This window comes from Cnephaeus nilssonii (genome assembly GCF_951640355.1).
Source record: "Cnephaeus nilssonii genome assembly, chromosome: 22".
Taxonomy (NCBI): Eukaryota; Metazoa; Chordata; class Mammalia; order Chiroptera; family Vespertilionidae; genus Cnephaeus; species Cnephaeus nilssonii.
Window position 1 is genome coordinate 3,791,686 of NC_137093.1, and position 25,435 is coordinate 3,817,120.

The 25,435-nt window shown below is 60.2% G+C and overlaps 1 protein-coding gene across 5 annotated transcripts; it reads left to right on the plus strand.

Moving 5' to 3' along the window:
- The first annotated feature begins 62 nt into the window (after positions 1 to 62).
- Positions 63 to 18,055, plus strand: MVK (mevalonate kinase). 5 transcript variants are annotated; one of them, XM_079762846.1, is made up of 12 exons: positions 197 to 301; positions 475 to 710; positions 955 to 1,046; positions 1,823 to 1,970; positions 4,898 to 5,030; positions 5,742 to 5,897; positions 7,263 to 7,366; positions 7,868 to 7,913; positions 13,428 to 13,518; positions 13,871 to 13,987; positions 16,731 to 16,884; positions 17,260 to 18,055. In XM_079762846.1, the coding sequence occupies exons 3-12, from the start codon at positions 969 to 971 to the stop codon at positions 17,409 to 17,411; spliced, it is 1,179 nt and encodes a 392-aa protein (XP_079618972.1). In that variant the 5' UTR covers positions 197 to 301; positions 475 to 710; positions 955 to 968; the 3' UTR covers positions 17,412 to 18,055. The 5 variants fall into 5 exon arrangements, with proteins under 5 accessions (XP_079618971.1, XP_079618969.1, XP_079618972.1 ...); XM_079762845.1 differs by lacking the exons at positions 197 to 301; positions 475 to 710 and adding an exon at positions 63 to 110; XM_079762843.1 differs by lacking the exon at positions 475 to 710 and having other exon boundaries at positions 165 to 301.
- The last annotated feature ends 7,380 nt before the right edge of the window (positions 18,056 to 25,435 follow it).

The following is a 25,435-nucleotide window of genomic DNA, read 5'->3' on the forward strand; positions in this document are numbered from 1 at the left end:
TGACGTCTTGGTTGACAGCACCTATTGGCTAATGCTCGCGCGCTCCGATTGGCTGAGCGGAAGGGGCGGCTCGTGCGCTCGGGAATAGAATCTGGCGGCGGCGGCGGCAGGTGAGGGAGAGGCTGGCGTTGTGGGCCGGGGCGGGGGGAGGTGGGGGCCCGGGAGGTGGGGCGCGAGCCGAGGCTCAGGACGACGCTAGGCCGGGCTCCCGGCTTCTCTGGCTGTTTCTCCAACTCTGAGAACCATCCAGAGCGTCGGGACCTCGAGCCTGACAGACGAGTTTTTCAGCTTCGGTGAAGCAGTAAGTTTCCCCCTCCGAGACTCGGTTTCCCCTGCGAGAAACGGGGGTCACGGTAGTACTTAGTGCCTAGTGAGGCTCAGGCCTTATTCTACCGACGTAATTAGTGCACGTAAAGCCTTGAGTGGAGAATAATTTTGCATTATTTATAACAATGAAATGCTCACACTCCGCAGATCCTCGCTCTAGTGCAGCCCTGATGCGCCGGGAGCAGCCTGCGTGCCCAGGGAAGCGTTCTTTGGGGTCCATGGTTTCACTTACACCTGTGCCTCTAGCAGCACTAGTGATAAAGTCGGGGACCAAGAACGGAGCCATTACACGCAGCTCTCAGTAACGGAGTGGGGACGAATTGCCAACCCTGCGAAGTGCTTCCCTTGCGTTACTTAGTTTTACCTTCCCCCAACTTACTGAAGTGAGTACAGTTACTGTCCTCCTGCAGCATGTGAGGACACTGGTCCAAAGCCATTGGCGTGAGTTAGCTAAGGTGGCATCCCTTGGGGAGTAGAACAGCTGGGATTTGAACCCAGGTCTTTCTCCGTGCCTAGTTGACTGCTGCCCAGCAGCTGCCTTTTTCTTTTTTTAATGAGGAGCTTGAACTAGGCATTGTATAAAAGCTCTGGATCTGGGGCCGTCCATCTTCTGGCTTTCCCTTTCAGGAGTCCCAGGAGCCATGTTGTCAGAAGGCCTGCTGGTGTCCGCGCCGGGGAAGGTCATCCTTCACGGAGAGCACGCCGTGGTCCACGGCAAGGTAAAAGGCCCCGCCTGCAAGCATTGGCACCGTTCCTCCCTGACTCTAACCTTGAAAGGAGCTAGGAGGAAGCCTTGACGCATGGCCCGATAGTACGTCAGCGAGGAGGTCAGTTTCCCCAGCCAAGCAGGGAAAGACGGGTCTGTGCGCACCGCAGGGCTGCTCCGGCCCACGCTGGGATGGCAGACGTGGGCAGCCTGGGAGTGGAATCAGATGGGTAAGCAGTGAGCTTGGGCGGAGGAGAAAAGAGGTTTGAGGATTGACTTCTGGGGTACCTCACCGTTTAGAAGTGGGAGGACGCTAGGACCCAGCACAGGAGTCCAAACACGCACCATCTCACTTAACTCTTATCGCTGCTCCCTGGGGTTGCACTTTATTATCCTGTTTTACCAAAGTGGAGGCTGAGGATTGGAGAGCTGGGAGTGAACCGAAGTCCGTCTGAACCCAAAGCTCATGTTTTTCCCACTCCTCTTGGTCTTCCTTTATGTTCTTACCCTCGAAAACGTGGTCATTACGGGGCAGCCATTCCTTGGCGCTGCGAACCTGTGCAGTTTTGCAGGGGGAAGGCAGACATAAGTACAGTTTGACTCCTACTTGGTCGGCAGTGGTTGTGCCGGGCTTAGCGGGAGAGCATGCCACGGTTGGTTAGCAGTGTCTGCTGCGCCCGGTGGCAGTGGCCTGTGAACCAGCACGGCGTTGACATTGTCCCCTTCTTCCTGAGACAGGAGTCATGCCTGTTGCTACCCACCCGCAGGCTAATTGCTTTTGCCCTATAGGTAGCACTGGCTGTGGCCTTGAACTTGAGAACATTTCTCCGGCTTCAACCCCACAGCAATGGGAAAGTGGGCCTCAACTTACCAAACATTGGCATCAAGAGGGCCTGGGATGTGGCCAGGCTCCAGCTGCTGGACTCAAGCTTTCTGGGTAAGTGCAGGGAGGAGGAACCAGGTGTGGTGGAGCTGGGCCCTGAAGGGAGGGGGAAGACGAGGCTGGGCAGGTATTCTAAGCTGTTCTGAGGGAGCCAGAGCCAGCCGCTCTGGGATGCTTTCTCTCTAGACCTCACATAATTAGCTTCACTTATTAATTTTTTTAAGATTCAAAAGCATAAGATGATGCACTAGATAGACCTGTGTGGGCTGTTGTGGACAGATAAGCAGATACTGTTGAGTGGAAAAACAAGTTACACAAGGGCAGGTGTAGTGTGATTAGGGAGGGGGCAGGTTAAGTATCGGTATGTACGCAGATGCATAAGAAAAGGCTGGGAAGATTTCCACCACGGACAATGGTGAGAGTTACCTCTGGGAGGGTCCGAAGGTCCAGGAGTGGACAAATGTTGTTGTAATGTTATTTTAACAAGGAGAATGTATTGGCATTTTGAATAATAAAAAAATCACTTAAAATAACTTATGCTTATTATTGGGAAATACAGTCAATACTGGAAGATGGCAAGTAAAAAAAACAATCACCTATTATCACCATCCCTCACGACACTCTTAAGCATCTTGGTGTTAATCCCTCTGGGTTGTTTTCTGTTGACAGCCTGATTGAGATTGGAAGATACCTTGTTTTTTAACTAAAATTGGATCAGGCCACATGAACTCCTTTTTTCTCCCGTTTATCAGGACTGTCCTCCAGTAAGTAAAGGCCCCGTGCTAATCTTTGCGAGCCGTGGGGATGCCGGGTCCACCACTTACTGGGGTCAGAGCGAGAGCGTGCGTCCTGGTCTCGGTCTCCTCTCTGGACTGACGCCTGTTGTTGGGAACAGTGGCTCTCAGCAGGGCGGGCGAAGGAGGCTCCTCCAGGGCTTTCTCCCACGCCGCTCCTGTCCCCCGGGAGGATCAGTCCGCAGCAGGCACTCAGCCACTCGAATACTGGAGGGAGAGGGAGAAAGGGTTGAAAACCCCCATTTGCCAATCATCACTTTCAACCTCAGTCTTCCTTGAGATTCCCTGGGGAGGTTTTTCTTGTTGTTTGTAGCAGTTCGGATGGATTCCTGGTCCTGCCCCTTCTACGGAGACTCAGCAGTGGCAGGTGTGGTGGTAGGGGACTGGACATGTGTATTTTGAAAAAAGGTTCCGCAGGGTGATCGCAGGGACACCTCAGTGAGGAGCCGCTGCTTTGGGTCCTGCCTCAGAAACCAGCGATCCAGAGCAGCCGGACCTTGCTTTTCATGGTGCACAGGGCCGCCCAGCCAGCTGGAACTGCCCCCCGAGAACTGGCTGCTGCTTCTAGGTGTCATCGGCACGGATGGAAGCAGCCAGGTGGGACGGGACACGTCTCAGGCCACTTCTGACTCCCTGTGTGAGCCTGGGCGGGTCACTTAACACCCGGAGCAGAGTTCTGTTACCTGGGAGGTTGTTGTGAGGATCCAGCAATTAATATTAATTAGGTAATTAATTACAATTAGGCAGTTAAGCGTCAGAGTTGGGCCTAGGGCTGTGACGTAGAGTGCAGTGCGCACACGGGGGCTCGTTTCATTGTTCCCCAAGGAGACCGGGAATCCGATCCTGTTGGACACTAGTGTTTTCTGTTCAGTTGCAGGATCCACTATTACTTTCCGTGTTCTTTGGCTCCCTCCTAATACCAGTAATCACCACGGTAACAGTTACTGGGCCTTTATGGGTGCCAGGCACAGAACTGTGTGTGCTGTGCTCCTAGAATCCTGGCCTTCCCTGGAAGTAGGTGGTGTTATTCATCCCCATTTTATGGATGAGAACATTGAGGTTCAGGGGCCAAGTGGCTCAGGTCATGCAGCTTGTCGGTGATACGGAAAGGATTCAGACTCGGGTCTTCCCAAAATCAGAGCCCAGGCTCTTCACGAACCACTCCGTCTCCCTCAGAGCTCTGAGATGCTGGGCTCTCCGTGCACCGTCACTGGCCTGGCTGCCTTTAACACAGGCGTCCTCACACTACGGCCCGCGGGCCACATGTGGGGGTTTTTGCCGTTTTGTTTTTTTACTTCAAAATAAGATATGTGCAGTGTGCACAGGAATTTGTTCATAGTTTTTTTTAAACTATAGTCCGGCCCTCCAACAGTCTGAGGGACAGTGAACTGGCCCCTGTTTAAAAAGTTTGAGGACCCTTGCTTTAACATATCATTAATCCAGTCAACACATAGCACTTAATGCCCCACGTGGCGTTTCCTAACCGGCACACCCAGCTCAGTTCAGTCCCAGGGAGCGGTGTGCAAAGGTGAGCTCATCCGACTTGCTCTGCTGCTCAGCCTCCCGATGAGAGTGCCGGCCTCTCTCTTGCACTGGAAGAGAATCTGCCTCCTGGCCTTTCCCTCCGGCCAAGCAGCTCTCCACGGTCCGCGTTCACGGGTTTTATTTGAGTGTCCTGTTCTGATTGTGTTCCGGGAGAGGGGAGTATTTGGGAGTAATGTGACATAGCCTTTGGTGCTGGTTTCGTACAGGGGAGGTGAAACCCGGGCCTCTGACGCTTGAGCTAGCATTCACTTCTCATGTGCACGTGTATGTTTGAAACTATTAATGAAGCACTTCCGACGTGCCAGGAGCACGTGTGAAGGAGTCGTGTGCCTCATTGTACTTTATTGCATGACACTCTTGTGAGGAGGTCCTGTTACCCCTGTTTACCAAGGAGGACCAGGTTCAGAGGGCTAAGGCGCAGGCTCAAGGCCAGGAAGCCAGTGAGTCTCCCAGTCAGGACCCAAACCCCAAACCCCAGCCTCCTGCCTCCGGAGCCCACCGGCAGACGCAGCTGCGGTGCTTGGATGTGAGCCGTGTCCGTCCAGGTCCCGGTCGCTGTGCCCAGCAGCTCTTTGTGTCCTGTTGTCTGTAAGAGCGTCTGAGTCTCACCCACCCGTGTGTCCTTGTTTGCCTGTGTGACAGAGCGAGGTGACATCACGGAGCAAGTGGAGAAGCTGAAGGAGGTGGCTGGCCTCCCCGAGGGCTGTGCCGACCGCGAGCGCCTGGCTGTGCTGGCCTTCCTGTACCTGTACCTGTCCATCTGCCGGAAGCAGAGGTGTGTGCTGGCGGGGGAGGAGGCTGGTCGGCTTCCCCCCGAAATGGGTGAGGGCTTCTCTGGTTTGGCGGCTGGACAAGGCACACGCTCCCTTCGGTGTTAATAGCAGCTGCCCCCCCCCCCCCCCCGTGTGCCAGGCACCGTGCCAGACCCTTCGATATGGTCTCTCTCACTATTCACAGCAGCCCTCCGAGAGAAACAGACTCAGGGAGGTAAGGTCTCTAAGGCCACGCAGCTGGCAGTAAGGGGTGGAGCTGGGCATTAACTCAGTTCACTTGAATCCTAATGCTGACCTTTTTTTTCTTTAGTCCTCACCTGAGGATATTTTTTCCATTGATCTTTTTTGGGGTGGGGGGGGGGGGGAGAACATCAGCATGAGAGAGACACATCAATTGATTGCCTCCCGCAACTGAGGTGCGTGCCCTTGGCCGGAAATGGAACCTGTGACCCCTTGGTCTGTGGGCCGACACTCTAACCGCTGAGCCAAACCAGCCAGGGCCGCACTGACCTTACCCCTGTCCTGCCTCCCCTGCCCTCCTCAGTTCAGGAGCTGTCCTGGGCGGGGGACCGGCCTGTGCCACCAGCGGGGCATGCAGGAGCCTCTCTCGCGCGGGGAACAGGACGGCCTTGAGCGGGATGGGGAGGAAGAGCTGTGGCCGGACATCCGGCAGTCGGAATGAAGCTGGTCCCGCCCTGCGGCGTGTGTTTCAGCGCCCTGCCCAGCCTGGACATCGCCGTGTGGTCGGAGCTGCCCACCGGGGCCGGCTTGGGCTCCAGTGCCGCCTACTCCGTGTGCCTGGCAGCTGCCCTCCTGACCTTGTGCGAGGAGATCCCAAACCCGCTGAAGGGCGGGGAGGCCGCCAGCAGGTACGCATGGCCCTCGCCCTGCTCGCTGTCCTTCCTGTCGGCCATGATCTGAGCACGGGTTCTCTTGCCAAGAACTCACAAACCCCTGGGAGGGCATCACGTGCCACTTACAGAAAAAACGGGCAGTGAGGCGAACAGCTAGTGGTGGCAGAGTGGGATTTGAACCCAGAGCCTGAGCCCCGAGCCCCGCACTAAACACTTCAATTCTCCAACCCTACCTCTCACCCCCACTTCCTCTTTGGGGTTCCAGTGCCCAGGAAGAACCTGAGCCCAGATACAGAGGGCAGCAGGGTAGATGAGGCTTTGGGCCACTTCTGCCGTCAACTCGCTGTGGGCCTGTGGCCAGGCCGCTGCACCCTCCCTCGACACCTCAGTGTCCTCCTCTGCAAATGGTGAGGCTGGTATTGCCAGGTGATGACAGGCGGTCATGAACAAAATTATCATGTGCCAAGAAGTAAGCACAGGCGGTGTGCCCGTTGGATTAGGGCATCTGCCCGCCGGCAGGCCCTGGACCTTGTCTCCGCAGCGGCGTCCTCTGTCCCCGAGCCTCAGTGAGGCTTGTCAGCGCTGCTGGCGGCCACTGTGACCTGGGAATGCGCTTGAGAAGCCACCTCAGCACAGGGTGGTGCAGTGAGCCTGGCCTGGCCCGGGAGTTGTGGATAAGACCCCAGAAGGCAGCTTGGCAGCCTCTGGTCGAGGCTGGTCCGGGACCTGTGGGACGTGAGGGAGCCCCCGACTGGAGGGCCTTGGGTCGCGGCCACGTGGAGCCCAGCTGGCTCGTCCGTGTCTCGGGGCAGCAGCAGGAGAGCAGGCTGGCAGACGGTGCTGCTGCCAGGATGGGCACAGCTGCGCTTCCACCCAGAGCATGTTCCCTCCGTGCCCTCTGCTGGGAGAGTCCTCCCTCTGCCCCCTCTGCCAGGCAGTGGGGTTCAGGAGCGGGTGCTTTCGTAAAGGCCTGTTACAGTCCCAGCTGCCGTCGCTGCTGGCGGGCACCTCGCCGGGCACCCTGCCAGCGCTCAGTACGCTTGCAGCTCGCCTTTGAGGAGGGGGAGTGACCGTTCCACAGAGGAGCAAGGTTAGGTCATGGGTCCAGAGTCACTCAGCTGGCAGGAGGCAAAGTAGGACCGTGAGGACCCAAAGCTGGGCTCTCCGTGCCAGGCAGGAGGGTTTCGGGGGAGGGGGAAGGGGGCACGTGCTTTAGCTGGGGCGGTTCCGAGCAGTGTTTCTCTTCTTCCTGAGTTCGAGGGCCCGAACGCCTTTGCCTTTGGTCTCCACCCAGCCCAGCCGGTGGCCCCTGCCTCTCCTGCCCTGAGGACCCCGCCCCCCGCCCCGCACTGCGGTAAAGGTGAACTTCTGTGTCTTCAGGTGGACGGCGGAGGACCTGGAAGTAATTAACGAGTGGGCCTTCCAGGGGGAGAGGGTGATCCACGGGAGCCCCTCCGGGGTGGACAACGCCGTCAGCACCTGGGGTAGGTGCCGCCTCGGGCTGGCCTGGTTTTTATCCTTTTTAAGATTCCCACGGCACTTGTAGGTGCCCGGGTCTGTTGGTGTGGGAGGAATAGAATCATTTGGTTCGGAGGAAAGTAGCACTTTCCTGTTTGAAGGGAAGAGGAGAAATCTCAGCCTCACACCTTCTGGATGCGGATGGCAGGGGCCGGGGCCGGGGGCTGGGAAGCGGCGGCTCCAGTGAAGTCCCCGGGGGTGTCCGAAGCTAAAGCTGCAGAACCGTAGCCATCACTCATCACAGCTGTCAGGAGCGGGGCAGCCCGGGGGAAGGGAGCGACCCGGAGCCCACGGCCTGGCAGAGAGGGAGCGCCTTCGTGCCCTCCTGGCCTTTGGAGCTGAAGCTGAGATGCTAGCTGTGGGATTTAGTGTGTTCCCGGGATGGGGCAAAACTCAGACCCACCCCCAGAATCTAACGTTTCTCCCAAGAGAAGTTCGGGTTTCTGACCTCTGGTTTTCCTCTTCAGGAGGAGCGCTCCGATACCAACAAGGAAAGATCTCACCCCTAAAGAGGTACGTCCGGGGGAGCAGCGCCCTCGGCAGGGCCATCCCGGGGAGCTCTGTGTCTTTATGTAGCATGCGGGGCAGGTGGCCCCGCGCTTTCCTGTCCACCGTGAGGCCCTTACAGACCATGCCGCATGAGAAAGCCCCGCTCTTTGCTCTCCACCTCCGCTCTTAAGTCGCCAAGAGGTCAAGGGGAGGTCAGGCATGGCTGTGCGTCCGCCTTCCGCGACGGGCTGCTCGTGTAGCCACTCAGTCACTCAGCAGACAAGAATTGGTGTCTTCTGTGAGCCTCAGGATCTGCTCTGGGAGCGAGGGGTAGAGAGTGAATCTGGGACACAGTTCTGGGGGTGGGCGCAGACATGCACACAAGCCACCACGAGACCACGTGAGAGTTGCCGTGATGAAGGCAGCGAGGAGAGCCAGGACGGGAGCGAGAGGCGCGGAGCAGAGGTGGCGTGGGCAGCTTGCAGCCCGTCCTGTTTCTTTACGCCGTCCCTCTGGAGTGCCTGGAGTGACAAGTGTGTACTACACTTCACCTTCCTCCGTTCTGTGCGCGCAGTGGAAATGTCAGGAGCAGGGACTGTGGTGTGGGGCGAGCAGGAGCGGTGCCCTCCATCAAGTCAGATCAAGTCGGGTGGCGATGTTGGTCCCAGGATGCTTTGCTGCCTCCGTGGGCCTGTTCACGGCTGTGAGGGTGCCGGGGCTGGCTCTCAGCCTCTTGACCCAGGGCTGTCTTCTTTGTGGATGGGCAGCAGGCCCCGGACGCCTGCCCTCGCCAGCTGGGCCACTTCATTCGTGGCTCAGGGGCCTGGAGTGACATGGGCTGCTCTCCTGCACCTCTGCGATCTTCCCGTCGCAGCCATGCGGGCTTCCGGGAGCCACGCCTGCCTTCCTGAGCCTCGTTGTGAGTTTCTGAGCCTCGTCGTTGTTACTGAGCCTCGTCGTCAGTTTCTGAGCCTCCCACTTGGGCCTTGTGGCGGCCTGTTCTTAGCGGAGCTGAGCAGCAGCCTGGCTCTCCCCACTCGATGGCAGCAGCCTTTCCCCAGTAGTGTCTCCAGTGGTGACCACCCACCATAGTTCCTGTCATGGCCACATGTGCCCTGGAGAGCTGCGGGTGACTACCTCTGCTGTACACAGAGGAGGAAGCAGGGCGTGGAGGAGCGGGGGGGGGGGGGGGGGGGGGGGGGGGGGAGGGGCGGCTTCCGGTGGCTGCCTGTGGAGTCCTGGCAGTGCAGCCGCGGGCCCAGGCGGGGCTGGCTGCCGGGCACACTAACGCATGCGCAGTGAGGGCAGGAGCAGTCGGAGGATTCTGGGATGGCGGCCTGGGCCCACCTCGGGCTCACCTCACGGTCTGTGGGAGGAGGCAGTCACGACGGTGATCTCAGAGCAAAGGCGTCCAGAGTCTTCTCAGTCTGTGGGTGACAGTGAGGGGTGTCGTGAGCCAGGCCGAAGGTGCGGGGTCCTGCATGGAGGCAGTGCCATCTCATTCGCTCGGGGTTTCCTGAGAGCCAGGTACATCCTAAGCCCTGAGCCAGGCCCCAGGGAGAGCAAGCCAGTGAAGACTGGGCCTGTGCCGTCTCCGGGGGGGATCGGGAGGCGAGGGATGGAGTTTCTAATGCAGGAGGGGGCCGGGGAGAGGCCCGAGGCGGCTCAGGGCCGTTGGTGGTGGTGTGGGGGACAGAGGCTCGGCTCCGGGGCCTGGTGTGGGCCCAGCTCTGCCACTTGCTGGCCGGTGCCCTTGGCTGAGCCGTCTTCTGAGGCCTTCCTCTCCTTGTTTGTGCAGTGGCTCCTGAGCATGAAACCAGGAGCAGCACCTACAAAGTTCTTAGCTCTTTGCCGACCAGATTTTCTGTTTGCTCCACAAGTTATTGGGCAACTGCTGGGAGCTGTGCTGGGGCCTCGGCAGGGCACGCAAGGTCCTGCCTTCGTGGGACTCGCAGTCAGTGGGAGGAGACAGCCAGCAAGCACGCTGCTCTGTGAGGGCCCGCTGGGCAGTCCTGGTGCCTTCGGGAAGCAGAGCAGGGCCAGGGGCTCACGGTGGAGGGAGCTCGTTGGAGGGGGCGGGCAGTGGAGGCTTCTGATGAGGTGCTGTCTGAGCAGATACCCGAATAAAATACAGAGTGAGTCACGCAGCTGTCGAGGGCGGAGGCCGGTCCCTGGCAGAGGACACGCAAGTGCACAGGCCCTGGGGCCGGAAGGAGGGAGCCTGGCGTACTGAGCAGCAGCTGGGAGGCCAGGGTGGCTCAGTGGAGTGAGCGCCAGGGAGGGCAGAGATGAGATGAGATGAGATGAGGCTGGGGAGGTGCCAGGCCAGTGCACACAAGCACGTACAGGGCATGGCCCGGGGTGGCAGTCACAGGAATCCATAGGGCTGGCAAGAGGCCCGTGTCTAGAGGACTTACCTAAGAAAGATGAGGAGGCAGTACCCACACCCCTCCGCCCGATGGATGGGAACACAGTACGCACACCCCTCCGCCCGATGGATGGGAACACAGTACCCACACCCCTCCGCCCGATAGATGGGAACACAGTACGCACACCCCTCCGCCCGATGGATGGGAACACAGTACCCACACCCCTCCGCCCGATGGATGGGAACACAGTACCCACACCCCTCCGCCCGATGGATGGGAACACAGTACCCACACCCCTCCGCCCGATGGATGGGAACACAGTACTCACACCCCTCCGCCCGATGGATGGGAACACAGCACCCACACCCCTCCGCCCGATGGATGGGAACACAGTACGCACACCCCTCCGCCCGATGGATGGGAACACAGTACCCACACCCCTCCGCCCGATGGATGGGAACACAGTACCCACACCCCTCCGCCCGATGGATGGGAACACAGTACCCACACCCCTCCGCCCGATGGATGGGAACACAGTACTCACACCCCTCCGCCCGATGGATGGGGACACAGTACCCACACCCCTCCGCCCGATGGATGGGAACACAGTACCCACACCCCTCCGCCCGATGGATGGGAACACAGTACCCACACCCCTCCGCCCGATGGATGGGAACACAGTACTCACACCCCTCCGCCCGATGGATGGGGACACAGTACCCACACCCCTCCGCCCGATGGATGGGAACACAGTACCCACACCCCTCCGCCCGATGGATGGGAACACAGTACCCACACCCCTCCGCCCGATGGATGGGAACACAGTACCCACACCCCTCCGCCCGATGGATGGGAACACAGTACCCACACCCCTCCGCCCGATGGATGGGAACACAGTACCCACACCCCTCCGCCCGATGGATGGGAACACAGTACCCACACCCCTCCGCCCGATGGATGGGAACACAGTACCCACACCCCTCCGCCCGATGGATGGGGACACAGTACCCACACCCCTCCGCCCGATGGATGGGGACACAGTACCCACACCCCTCCGCCCGATGGATGGGAACACAGTACCCACACCCCTCCGCCCGATGGATGGGAACACAGTACCCACACCCCTCCGCCCGATGGATGGGGACACAGTACCCACACCCCTCCGCCCGATGGATGGGAACACAGTACGCACACCCCTCCGCCCGATGGATGGGAACACAGCACCCACACCCCTCCGCCCGATGGAAGGGAACACAGCACCCACACCCCTCCGCCCGATGGATGGGAACACAGTACTCACACCCCTCCGCCCGATGGATGGGAACACAGTACGCACACCCCTCCGCCCGATGGATGGGAACACAGTACGCACACCCCTCCGCCCGATGGATGGGAACACAGTACCCACACCCCTCCGCCCGATGGATGGGAACACAGTACCCACACCCCTCTGCCCGATGGAAGGGAACACAGTACCCACACCCCTCCGCCCGATGGATGGGAACACAGTACCCACACCCCTCCGCCCGATGGATGGGGACACAGTACCCACACCCCTCCGCCCGATGGATGGGAACACAGTACGCACACCCCTCCGCCCGATGGATGGGAACACAGTACCCACACCCCTCCGCCCGATGGATGGGGACACAGTACCCACACCCCTCCGCCCGATGGATGGGAACACAGTACGCACACCCCTCCGCCCGATGGATGGGAACACAGTACCCACACCCCTCCGCCCGATGGATGGGAACACAGTACCCACACCCCTCCGCCCGATGGAAGGGAACACAGTACCCACACCCCTCCGCCCGATGGATGGGAACACAGTACCCACACCCCTCTGCCCGATGGATGGGAACACAGTACCCACACCCCTCCGCCCGATGGAAGGGAACACAGTACGCACACCCCTCCGCCCGATGGATGGGAACACAGTACCCACACCCCTCCGCCCGATGGATGGGAACACAGTACGCACACCCCTCCGCCCGATGGAAGGGAACACAGCAAACTGACCGCTGCTGGACGCGGGGCGCGTGGTGAGCCGATGGCACTTCTCTGAGAGGCAGGGGCCAGCCCGCGTTAACGGGCCGGCGGCTCACGGAGGCGGCCTTCCGCCTCAGACCACGCAGGCGCTTCCCCGTAAAGAAATGTATTGTTTGCCAAGGGATCAAGACGCGGCCTCCCAGGACGCTGCCCTTTGAGGAACGGCATGTCTTTAAAGGGAAGAGAAAAGCCAAATAGAATGTTCATCTTTTGTAAAGTTAAAAAACGAGAGCCGGCCTCCAAGGCTGAGAATCGATATTAATTTCATGGGCTCGTGGGCGGTGAGGTGGAGCAGGTTCTGGCAGCCTCTCCCAGCCCTGTGGGGTTTTCAGCCCGGAGCTGTGAAAAGAAGACGGACTAAAGGTACCACGGGTCTGCCCTCGCCAGCTGTCCGAGCCAGAGCCCATCCCAATCCCCCCCTCCGTCCCCGCCAGCGGTGCTCCGAAGGGGTTGGGATGGCGAGAGACGAGGGCTTGAGTCCCCAAAGACAGCTAACCACAAGGACAATCGGGCTTGTGGCTTTAGGAGGGATTACAAAGCTCAGAGGGCAGGTGACGACAGGGTCACGCTGGAGAGCCAGCTTCCTGGGGCCTCCCTGACCCCGGGCGGCCAGGCGGAGGCCACTGACTCCCCAACACATCTGGGAGACCCCGGCTCCCCCACAGCCTGCCCGCCCCGAGTTCCTGTGTAGACTGACCGGCTGAAGGTGCCTCTTCCCTCCCGCATCCCCTCTGAGAGAGCAGTCCACCCTGGGACCTGCTTTCCCTCCCAACCCCCGCACCCTGCACCCCAGCTCCCCGAGGGGCCCCTTCCTGTGCTCTTCCCTGGAGGCTTTGACCTTCTGACTGCGCGAATGCGCCGTGCTCCGTCTAGCACATACGGGTGCCCAGAGCTGGTGAGTGAGTGAGTGAGTGAGGAGCCGGTCCAGGCCGATGCGAAGGTACAGCTGTGGTTGGTCACAGGCACACGGGCCTGGGCGGCAGGAACCCGTGCTCCCCTGACCTCATGTCACTCCCTGGGCCTCCGCCTCCTGTGTGGGGCGGGTGGAGCCCCAGGTTGCCCCAGCCGGACCCCGCTCCTCCCTCCTGGGCTCACCGTGGACCCTCTGTGCCCGCAGGCCGCCGGCTCTGAAGATCCTCCTGACCAACACCAAAGTCCCTCGCAGCACCAAGGCCCTGGTGCTCGGCGTCAGGAACCGGCTGCTCAAGGTGCTTCTGGTTCCCCCCCGGGCGGGGGTCCGGCCGGTGGCGCTCCTGGGTTGGAGCTCTCCCTCTGCCTGGTGGTTGATAGCGGGTGGGATGGAGTCGGGGACCTGGGAAGGCAATTTGGCAGGAAAGGAGATGCTGTCTGTTCACGCTCCAGCTGGGAGGCGGGGCGGGACCGTCCGTCATGTGGCTTTGCAGCGAGAATCTCCTGCCTAGAGTGGGCATCTGGGCAAGGCAGAGGAGAGGAGGTTTCCCCAGAGGGAGGGCAATGGGACCCCTCCTCTCCCCCCGTTGCCGGGCAGCTGTCCAGGGCCCCCCCATAGGCCTCACCGGCCCTTGCTTCCTTTGCCTCCAGTTCCCAGAGATCGTGGCCCCGCTCCTGACCTCCATGGACGCCATTTCCCTGGAGTGCGAGCGGGTCCTGGGAGAGATGGCGGCGGCCCCAGCCCCGGAGCACTACCTCGTGCTGGAAGTAAGAACCTGTCTGCGGGGTCGGGTCACTCACCCCCCTCCCCCTCCCCCCACTGTCGAAGGCAGGGGCTCCCCGTCTGACTGAGCTCCGAATCCCCGGGGTCGGCCTGAGCTCAGGGTCCTGCGTGTGCACCTGTGAGCAGCCCTGCCTTACGTTACGCCTCTTCCCATGAGGTGGGAGTAAGGAAGTGCGGGGACACACGGACAGCGCTCAGAGCGGTGGGGCTGGTTCGCGGCAGGAGCTCCGGGTGTTTCTGACCGGCTTCCAGGGGCCCGGGAGAGGTCTCCCCTGGCCACCGCTCCTGCTGCTTTCGTGAACTGCATTGGTTCACTCAGGAGCTAGGCCCTGCATCCTTGGTCAGGCAGAGTCTACTGTTCTTCCATTGTCATTGTCCCAGCCGCCACCCTTCGCGTAATTCCAGTGCAGAGCTGAGCCCGCACGCTTGGGATGTAATTAGGCTCGGGTCTGAGGCCGGGCCCCACTCCCGGCAGTGTCTTGAGAATGCAGTGAGGTCTCCTGGGCGATGCGCAAGGACAATGCCTGGTGAGCCGCCAGTTCAGTGAGCCAGAGGCCGGCCTCATCCTCAGACACGGCCCATCTGGCCTGCTGCCTGTGGGCTGGCACTCAGAAGCCGTCTGGCTTCCCTGGGAGAATCACAGGACCGGCAGCCCCAGCCGGCGTGGCTGTGCAGCAGCAGTCAGCGCCAGGGGCAGAAGGGCCCCTGTGGTGTCCACTTCTCCGCAGTCTCCACCACTCCCTAAGTCTTGCCCACAGCCACCACAGTGTGCCGTCCTGCTGTCAGCATGGGGTCTGCGCCCCTGTAGTGAACGGGAGCTGCTCCTCTGTAAGTCTTTTCAGAAATGATTCCTCACTTGATTCCTACAACAACCTACCTGTGGAGGAGGCGTGTTGCCCCGTTTTAGAGGTATAAAAACGAGGTTTTCAGCTAGTGAGTGGCTGAGCCCGGGGTCAAACGGATTTATTTCTTTAGCCAACAGATCTTTACTGAGCACCTTCTGTGGGCCAGGCACAAGGACACAGCCTGATTGCTGTGCTTTTGCCCTCGTTCCAGCCTGTGCCTGGCTGGCTCTCAGTCCCCCTCACGTAGAAAGGAGGGAACGGTCCTCCCGAGCAAGAAATCAATAACGACAGCACTGCCTCCGACACACCCCGCGAGCCCTGGAGAGCGCCTGGAACGGCAGGGTCGTTAGACGCCGTGTGTATTTTTGGCTGCGGCAGCGCTGAAATGTGCAGCACGGCCCCGGACAGCTTTGCACTCAAACCAGCGAGCTGTTCTCCCGTGTCACAACCTGTCATCCGGTCCTCGACAGATTTTGGATCAGAATGTGACAGGTGCCTGGAACCTGCCTCAGCAACGTGACGTCTGGTGCTCAGGCCCAGAGAGAGACCCCATGAGTCTTCCTCACAGCCAGCCCTCGGGCCGCTGAGAGACCGGGCCTGCCCCCAGCCCTCACCTCTTTGTCACGGTGCTGGGGGTGAGGCGGGCTGCCGGGGGGGTCTCACAGACTGCGGGTGATGGGCAGTCTCCACGGCTCACGGGCGCCCCTAGGAGCCTGGAGCAGAGCTGAGACCCGAGCCACACGCCACGAGGGGCGCAGCAGGAACGCGCAGGCCCGTGCCCAGGCAGGGTAGATAGACAGAGCTCTGTGTCAGGCAGACCTGGCTTCCGGTGCCGGCTCGGTGCCTGACTAGTGACCTCAGTGACGTCAGGCGAGGCACTCTCCTCTCTGCCCCTTCGTAAAATGGGGCGGTGATACTGTAACAGCAGAAGCACTACCAGCTGCTGATGCTGAGAGCCTCAGGCCAGGCGAATGGAAGACTCCCCTCATTTTATCCTCACGCCGAGGCACCTCCTGTTACAGAGGGCAGGCTGAGGCTCGGAGAGACCTCGGCCCAGGACCTACGACCCGGAAGTGGCAGAGCGCTGCCTCTCAAACCCCGGCCCGCTGACTCCAGCTCCCACATCCTAACTTCCCCGGGGCAGGACCACAGCCGGGTGCTCACCGTTACAGCCACGGTGCCCAGCACACTGCGTGTCTGTCAGACGCCCACGGAGAGAAGGAAACGCAGGTACAGGATGCCCGGGCAGTGGTCTGTTAGTTTGTTACTTCCTCAACCTGATCTCATTGGGTCCCCAGGAGGGAGGAATTGTACTATGCGTAGTCAAAGAAAGCTGAACTGTCTCCCCCCACTTGTGTGCGATCTTTCTTGAGACTTCCATAAATGACAGACCCATCTCAAGCAGGCTTCAGCAGAGAAGGAATTTACTGGCTCAAAACTGAGAGCACTAGAGGGAGCAGCTTCAGGCACAGCTGGATCCAGGAGCTACACAGCCTCGTCTGAAATCTCTGTCTTCCGTGCAACCCCTGACCGTGTGCAGGGTAGTAGGGTGGCCTCCCTCTGAAGTCAGCCAGTTTAAGCAGTTCCAGCGGAAAGAGCGAGGAAACCTTGAGAGGGCCCTGTTTGGCCCACGTGCCTGGCCAGTCACCATGGCCAGAGGTGTCTGGCCAGGCCTGGGACATGTGCTCACTGCCAGCTCCATCCCAGCCCCTGGTAGTCCTGCAGGAAGGAGAGGCCCTTCTTACCAGCAGAGCGGGGCCTTGTGCTGGGTAACCCAAGCCATTTGCTGTCCCAAACCGGGGTTCTGTCAGATGGACGGGGCGGGCACAGGACCCCGGCCTCAGGCAGGCCAAATGGGAACAGACTGAATCTTCGCCTCCAGGAGCTGATCGATATGAACCAGCACCACCTGAATGCCCTCGGTGTGGGCCACGCCTCGCTGGACCAGCTCTGCCAGGTGACCATGGCCCATGGGCTGCACAGCAAGCTCACTGGTGCCGGTGGCGGCGGTTGTGGCATCACTCTGCTCAGGCCAGGTACCGGGGGCGGGCAGGGCTCACACAAAGGTCCTGCCTGGGCACTTCCCTTGGGAGGAGGAAGAAGCCTGCAAACAAGTCTCACCTCTGCTATGTGGCCTTGAGCAGGTTAATTAACCTCTCTGGGCCTTTGTTGCCACATTGGTCAATTAAGGATGCTAATAGCTAGTTAATAAGATTGCAGAAGGGGGGGGGGGGTTGCGTTTAGAGAGCCTGGCAGAGGGCTGGGCTCACATTGTGAATGCTGGGGCTCCTGGTGGTTAGTCCCCACAGAGCAAACATGACTCGAAAGGCCACCGTTTTCTTGAATGGGGCAGACGTTCTCCAAGAGGGCAGGTGGTGGTCAGAGGTGACCCGCCTTTTCCCTCCCCTCAGGTCTGCAGGGCCCCGAGGTGGAGGCCACGAAGCAGGCGCTGACCGACTGCGGGTTTGACAGCTGGGAGACCAGCATCGGTGCCCCTGGCATCTCCATCCACGCGGCCGCCTCCCTGGACGCCCCCATCCGGCAAGCCCTGGACGGCCTCTGAGATGAAACCACGCCATTGCAGCCGCCAAGAAGCCCCTGCCTGGACTGTTCTGGGGCTGGAGTTGGCCTCTGTGCCGGCCAGAGGGCGCGCAGCTCCTGGTGCCAACAGGCCCTGGTGACGTCTCTGCCGTTGGCTGTGTCTACAGAACCACCGGTGGGGCCTGGAGCCTGCCCTGGGCTGGGCTGCCCGGAAGACCTGGTCTGCGAGCCACGTCCCCCAGCCGGCTGGGCAGAGGGCTGTGCACGGTCCCCTGGGACTGCAGACCTGAGGCGTGAGGTGCTCTTTCTTGTCCTCCCTGAGGCTCCCAGACCCTCTGCTTTCCCCTCACACTCCCTGGCCGGCCTGGCGGGAAGCTCAGGTACAGGGGTCTGGTTCCCGGGGCAGCGTGCCTTCTCCCTCCTTCACCTCTGCACTTCCTCCTGTGTCTCAGGGCCAGGCCCGCCCACCTCCTCCAGGAAGCCTTCCCAGACCCCTGGCCGGGGACCCTCCCTTCACACCTTCAGTCTTTTTAAACCGCCACCACTTTGCGTGGCTCTTCTTTCCAGCTAGATGTGGGCTCCCCTAGGGAGTGTCCGGGTGGTGGTCTCTGCCTTCTGTCCTGTGGCCCAGGTTCTCCCAGTCTGTGCCCGAGGGTTTGCTGAAAAGATGGCGGAGGGGGAATAAAAAGATCTTGGGTAACAGCGCTTCCCTCTGCGTCCGAAGAAAGGGTGATGCCCGCCCACCCACACCTGCACCTGCTTCCCGTCCCGCCCCTTCCCTTCTCCAGCCGCTTCCCCAGCGGAGTCTCCAGGAGTTCAGGGAAGAAGGGCACCTAGTCCCTGGGTTGGGTGCCTTGGGGATTGGGGAGGGGGGGTCCCAGATGGCCCTGGTCGGACAGGGATGGGCAGGACACTAGGCTCTCTGTCCGCCAGCACAGCTCCCGTCCGCTTTTCCAAAAAGGGGGAGTTTAAGCTTCCTCACTCCTAGAGTCATGAGCACCCACAAATTCAGACTTCTGTAAGCTGCTGTGGGCCTGGAATATTCCTTTCTTTCTGAAATTATGTGTGTGGATGGGCGTAGAGCCGGTGCCGGCACCTGCCTGGCCGGGTTTGGATTGTCTGCTGCCAGTCACGGCTCTTTCTGGACTGGAAACCCCGTGCAGCTAGCACCTTGCCCACAGAAGCTGCAGGAGTCCCAGGCCTGAGACAGGGCCTCAAGGCAGGAAGGTGGGGGCTCAGGCAAGGGTTTCAGGGTTTGGTTAAAATGGCTTAGTGCGCTTCTGCCCTTGGCCACTGGGGGGCAGCTGGCGCCTTTCCCAGCGTCTTCACCGGGTAACGGGAGCTGGCCCGAAGAGGGGAGTCTGAGCTTGCCTGCCCCAGCTGAACTGTAAAAATGGCCCCGTCATCACTGCGGGGAGCTCCCTGCCCTGCCCTTTAGAGCAGTGCATGAAACTGTTCATACTGAGCCTTCTCGTGTGCTGGGCAGTTACCTACCCAGCCTGGGATTCTATTGCTCCTCTCAGCTCCATTTTACAGATAGGACACTGAAGCTCAGAGAGGTTGAGTAGCTCATCCAAGGCCACACAGCTAATCATCAGAGGCAGGATTCCAGCTCAGACGCTCTGACTCCTCACCTGCCCTCAGCCCCTGGGCTTCTGCCTGGACGCAGGTTTGTTGCGGTTTCTTGCTGCTTTCTACACTCGGCTCCTCGTTTCCTCTGGCGCTGGTGCGCTTAGTTAGGGTGGTCGTGGCCTGGGTGGTTTTTGAAAGTCCCCACATGACTGAGTGAGCAGCCAGACCGACAGGTGCTTTCTTGGGGATGATGCTGGTTGACTGTTTCCAGCCTGAAGGAGGTGGGTCGGGGAGCCTTCCCGGGGCCCCGTAGGCGCCCATAGCAGGTGTAGGATCTAGGGGAGGAGTCCACAGGCCCCAGAACCTACCTGCTCACTAAGACCCTCTTCCTGCCTCAGGACCGGGGTCACTCCTGGGGCAGAGGCCAGCTCATGACCCTGGCCCCATAAAGCAGCCACCTGCACGCCGTGGCCAGGACAGCCTCTCGCCTGGCCCCTGGCTTTCCAGCCTCCGGCGTCCTCTCCCAAGCGGCGAGCGCACAGCCCCCGTGCCCTCTTTGCCAGCTGGGGGACAGCAGTTCCTCAGCTCCGCGTCTGGAGCCGCGCCCAGCCTCTGCAGCCAGCTGTGGATTTAACACCCCCCCTCAGCCTGCGTTCTCAGAGATGTCCCCGGTCTGGCAGAGGAACACCGTGACTCATACCAAACCGAGCAGCTCTGTAGTTCCGCCGATGCTCTTTCTGTCCGTGAGGGCTTTTTCTCTCCGAGAACGTCCCCCAGGGGCCGCTGGCAGCCTGTTCAGGTTGGCGACGGGTGGCGGGTGAGCAGGCATGGCCACCACCCAGCCCTTCAGGCACCAGATCACCGTAGACCACCTCCTTGGCTGTCTCTTGGCACCTGCTGTGTGCCAGGCCCGCTCGTTGTCTTAGACCAGGAAACTGAGGCCCAGAGATGTTAGCAACATGCCTGTTACATGTTTTGATGTGTAATGGCCAGGCCATCGTCACATTTCCCCGTAATTGTCCCCAGAATGTCCAGAACCTTGTATCTGGCTGGTAAGGCCCTAAATCCCCTTTTCATCTAGCACAGCAGCCCCCACCGGCACGCACATCACAGCACACATCTTCTCTCTGCTGCGTGGCTTACGCAGACCTGGCCGGTCCCGCAGGACGTGCCGTCTTCTGCATTGGCCGCTCGGTCAGACCCTGCCTGTGGCTAATAGCCAGCCTTCCTAAGCACCTGCTTCCCTGCCCCACATGGCGCCAAATGCCTTATCCCCGGGACCTCCTCAGTTCAGTGAGATGAGAATCATTCTGATGCCCATTCTGTTGATCAGTAAACTGAGGCCCAGGGAAAGGAAGGGGCTTGCCTAAGGTCACAAGGCAAGTAAGCAGCAGAGTGGGGTTTGAACCCAGGTCTGTGTGACCTCAGACCCGGCTCTCAGTCACTGTTGTGTACTACCTGGGAAATGACTGGTGACCTCCAAAGTCCCCTTCCCAATCCCTGCCTAATGGTCATCATTGGGTTATCACACCCATCCCAGTGGCACCTGCCCAGCTCACCCTCCTGCCCCTCGTCCTCATTGCTGCCCACACATTGGACCCCGTGGCTCTGCCAACACAACAAACGGGAAAACTGACGGACTCTTGAAGATCACAAACTGGAAAAAAATTAAAAAGTAAAATAGACTAACTAAATAATAAAAAAGATCACAAACTGCCCTTGCCATCGTCTCCCCACTACAAAGGAAAACCTGGGTGCTGGGTCGAACAAGCACCACGCTCCGTGTCTCCTCAAAACTGAAGCGGACAAGCGTAACCATCTCCGAAGTGAACCGGACGATGTTTCAGCTGCTTGTAATCAGAACCCGAAAGCATCAGGCGGAGGGCCCTCCGAGGTCACAGCCCCACGGCTCATTGCTGCTGGAGAAGCCGAGGCCCAGAGGGGGCAGGACACCTGCCTAAAGTCACACAGCAGCCACCTGTCACAGACCCACCTCAGAGCTTGGCTTCTGCACCTGCTGACTGGCCCGGAGCAGGAATTCCCTCGGCCTCCTTTTCCTCGAATGTAAAATGCCAGGCAGGGTGCCAAACACTTCAGGCGTAGTCACATTTAACTCCCATAAAAACTCGGGTGCAGATAGGACCGAACTGTAGTCCCTTATCTGAAACTGGGGGCCAGCTGTGATTTGGAATCCAGAAGTTTGCGGTTTTGGGGACAGGCAGCCTATGTTCCGTCCCTTGCGGCGTCTGGGGCAGCACCACCCCAGACTGCAGTGAAAGGTATAAAGAGCGAAGACTGTACGTAGTAGGTCAGCCTGTGTTGCATCTGCCAAATGCGTTGGATGCCAGGCTTCTGGGTGTCAGCGCCCTAGACCGAGGGCCTGACGAGTCTCCTGTTCTGCAGAGAAGCAGAGACGCTGCTCCGGGAAGCTCAGTGATTCGTCCGAGGCCACAGAGCCAGAGGGTGGAGCCCAGGCTTGAGCCCCAGCCCTCCGGCCGGACCCGCCCTCCCACGCTGTGGGGACTGACGGGGCCTGTCTGCCCGGCGGGGTGGGAAGGCTCTGCACCGACCGGCCTGTGGGGCTGGCCGCTGTCCCGCACGGTGCGGGCTGCGGGCAGGGGCTCCGGGCCCTCCGTGCACCGGCTCAAACGTAAGTCAAACCAGAAGCAGCTGTCGGATTTATTTTTTCCCAGCCATAATGTGACAGGACTGGAGGGAAATGGCCCGGCTATGGGGCCCTCCTGGGGATCAGCTTCTTTCTGAAAACGGCAGGAATGGGGGCGGGGGGCACAGCCTGAGAGAGAGAAGGGCCATCCCTCCATTCCCTCCAAGCAGCCAGGAGGGGTGGAGAGGCCCTAATGCGTCACTCTCACCATGTTCATGGGCTGACAGAGGGGGCGGCCTCCTGATTACACACACACACACATATACACACCACACATATACCCACACACGTGCACACATACCAATACACACACACATATACACACCACACATACCAATACACACACACACACCAATACACACGCACACACACACCCCACACACACATACACACCACACATACATACACACACACACCACATACACACACACACATACCACACACACACATACACACCACACACGCGCACACACATACGCACGCACACACACACATGCCACACACACATATACACACCACACATACACACCACACACGCGCACACACATACGCGCGCACACACACACACATACCACACACACATATACACACCACACATACACACCACACACGCACACACACATACCAACACACACACATATACACACCACACACACATCACACACACATACCAATACACACATACCACACCACACATATACACACACACACCACACACACACCACACACGCGCACACACATACACACACATACCAATACACACACACACACACACCAATACACACGCACACACACATACCAATACACACACACGAGAAGAGCCTGAATTGGGCCTCTCTCACAGGATGCACCCCCTCGCCCCCCATGCTTGGGAGATTAGCTGGGTCTGTTCTCACACAAGGTTTAAATCTGATCAGGAAAATCCTTTCCAGGCATTTGCATAATGTACTGGCTGAGGCCAAGGTACCCCCCTGAATGCTGCCAGGCACAGCTTTGCTGGGGTGCACGGCCTCCTGGGGCCTCCTGGTGTCCTCCCCGCCCAGAGAGGAGCTGCTGTCCCCCGTGACTGCCAAGGCCTGGGGCAGAGCCTGGCTCCTCGGCGCCTGCTCACTTCCTCCGGCAGCTGCTAGATGTGCAGCAGCTACCTGCCAGAAACGGGGTGACAGACGGGGCTGCGCTTACCCTTGTGGGCTCACTGGCCTGTGCTCGGGGTGCGCGTCCATGCTTTCTCGCCACCTGCACCCACACAAGCCTGTGGGGCGCGGGGTGAGCCCCGTTTGACAGATAAGGAAACAAGCCCAGAGGGTAGCCCCTGCTCTGGCCACAGGGTCAGAAGCTCGGCCGGAGCTGGGCCTCTGCAGTCCCGTACCGGCTGCTCCCGTGGCCGGCGATGAGAACGCCGGAGGAGCTTACTGCGGGACCTGAGGCAGGCCTCTCGCCCCGGTGGGCCTTGGTTTCCCCTTTCATAGAAATAACGGTGCCCTGGCCAGTCTGCTCAGTGGATAGAGCATCAACCTGCAGACTGAAGGGTTTCGGGTTCAATTCCGGTCAAGGGCAAGTACCTCGGCCGCAGGCCCAATCCCAGGCCAAGGGGACAGCGCCACCCTCCCCTAAAGCTCTGGCCGGTTGTTGCCTGCAGACCCACTATGGCCCAACCTTTCTGTCTGGTTTGAAAGAGGATTTAAAAATCCACGTCTTGGTAAAATACCATGCTTTTTTCATACTGTCAACCAATGAAGAAAAATCCATTAGAAAAAGAAAAAATGGCCAAATCAAGCTCTTCCGCAGACAGAAAACCGCCCAGGTTGAGACCTCTCAGAGCCCGTCTCCCCGCTCTGGAGAGTGAGCGCGAGTGGGGGCACCACCTGTGGGAGGGCACCCCGCCCCCGGTGGAACCTGATTACCCCTGGGCACCCCTCGAAATGGCAGGCGGGCGGGCGGCGGGGCGGGGTGGCGCCAGAGGTGGGCTGAGCGCTCTTCCCCGGAGGCACAGATGGCATTCTTTTTTATCAGTGTCAGCACTGGCTGCCTTCTGCTCTGATGAATAGATTCTAAAGAGGCAGTGACATTATTGGAGATAACAGAGAACAGAAAGAGGGTCAGCGTGGAGAGAGAATGGCAGAGCCAGCAGATAAAGGGGAGGCCGAAGGGGGCGGAGTGCCCTGCTCCGGTGCCCCCAAGCCCGGCTCCCAGGGGCGGGGGCTGGAGTGGCCCCGGTCCAGGGCAGGGGAGCCCGCAGCTGCCCCGCAGCACCTGCTCGCCCGCCCGGCATCCGCCCCCGCGGCCAGGCTGCCCGGCCGCCTTTTCAGTTCGATTCAGTTAGGCCTCCCGCTCGGTGCTCGTCTCCTCTGATCGCCAGTGTAGCTGACGGGGTCAGAGCCGTTTGTGTGGCACAGGCTCCGGCTGCTGAACCGCCCGCGGGGCCCAGGGACCCCCGTTATCTATGGAGCCCGCGGTTCTCCTCGAGGCCGCTTCTGGGCGGCCCGGCTGTCTGCTGCAGCCTCACGCCTCCCGGCCCCCCTTCCTGCCCGGGCAGTGGGGCCCAGAGCCCAGGCAGCTCTGCGTGAGTCCCAGGCCTGCCGCTTGCTGGCTGTGTGGCCTTGGGGGATGCCTTCACCTCTGAGCTCAGCGTTTTCATCAGGAGCGTGGAGACAACCAACTTGTAAGGTGACGGGGTTCAGTGAGGTAGCAGATGCAGGGCGTTGAGCACAGCGCCTGGGAATTCATGTGGCACCTTCACTCAGCAAAGGTGACTGGGTGCCAGCTCGGTGCCAGGCTCTGGTCTCCGTCACCGAGGAAGTAATGGCGGGCCGAGCAGCCCCCGTGGCTGCCTCCGTTCAGGAAGCTTACATCCCCGTGCAGGGGGCAGCAAACGAGCACGGACTCACCTGGTGCCGCGTGAGCCTGCACGGCGCGGGGCGATGAGAGTGAGAGGAGGCGGAGGCCGGGCACCTGTGTGCCCCACGGAGGGGCCTTGGTGTCTGTTCCCTCAGCCGGGCACCTCCTCCCATCGCGCCTGTTTTATTTCCCGGCTGGGGGGGTCACTTGTTACGTCGCCCGTCTCCCCAGGAGATGGCCGGCTCCCTGAGGGCAGGCTCCCCGAAGTCTGGCACGGGGCCAGGCACATGATGAGAGCTTGCGGTGCCCTGAATGAGCGGGTGAAGGAACAAATGAGGAAGGAAGGGGGAGTGGCCCGCTTGCCTGCACTCTGGCCACCCTGCTCAGCTCAGGAACCCTGGCGGCCCGAGCCCACCTGGCCAGCCCTGCAGAGGGGTTTGCTGGGTTCAGGAATGGGTGGGGTCGGGACTGAGTCCGAAGGCTGACCAAGGAGGTCCGTCTTGCCCTCCCTCACTGGGAAAGAAGGGCCAGCCAGTGGGCTGAGAGACAGTCAGCATTTCTAAAGTCTTTGTTGTGTTCATCCTCACCGAGCGTATTTTTCCATTGGTTTTAGAGAGAGTGGAAGGGAGAGGGAGAGACAGAAAAACATCGATGTGAGAGGGACGCATCGATTGGTTGCCTCCTGCCCACACCCCGACCAGGGCCGGGGAACCTGCAACCAAGGTACGTGCCCTTGACGGGAATCGAACCCGGGACCCTTCAGTCCATTGGCCGACGCTCTAGCCACTGAGTCACACCGGCCAGGGCTCTGGAGTCTTTTGAAGTGATGACCGGAGAGCTCCAGGCGTAGGGACTGTCCTCATTGTTGGCAGGGGGAGTGATGCTGCCAGCACCCTCTGCACCCCTTTCTCAGGCCAGTGACCAGGCCTTGGGGGCCCTAGTCCTGGAGGAGTGCAAGCCTGGACAGTTAG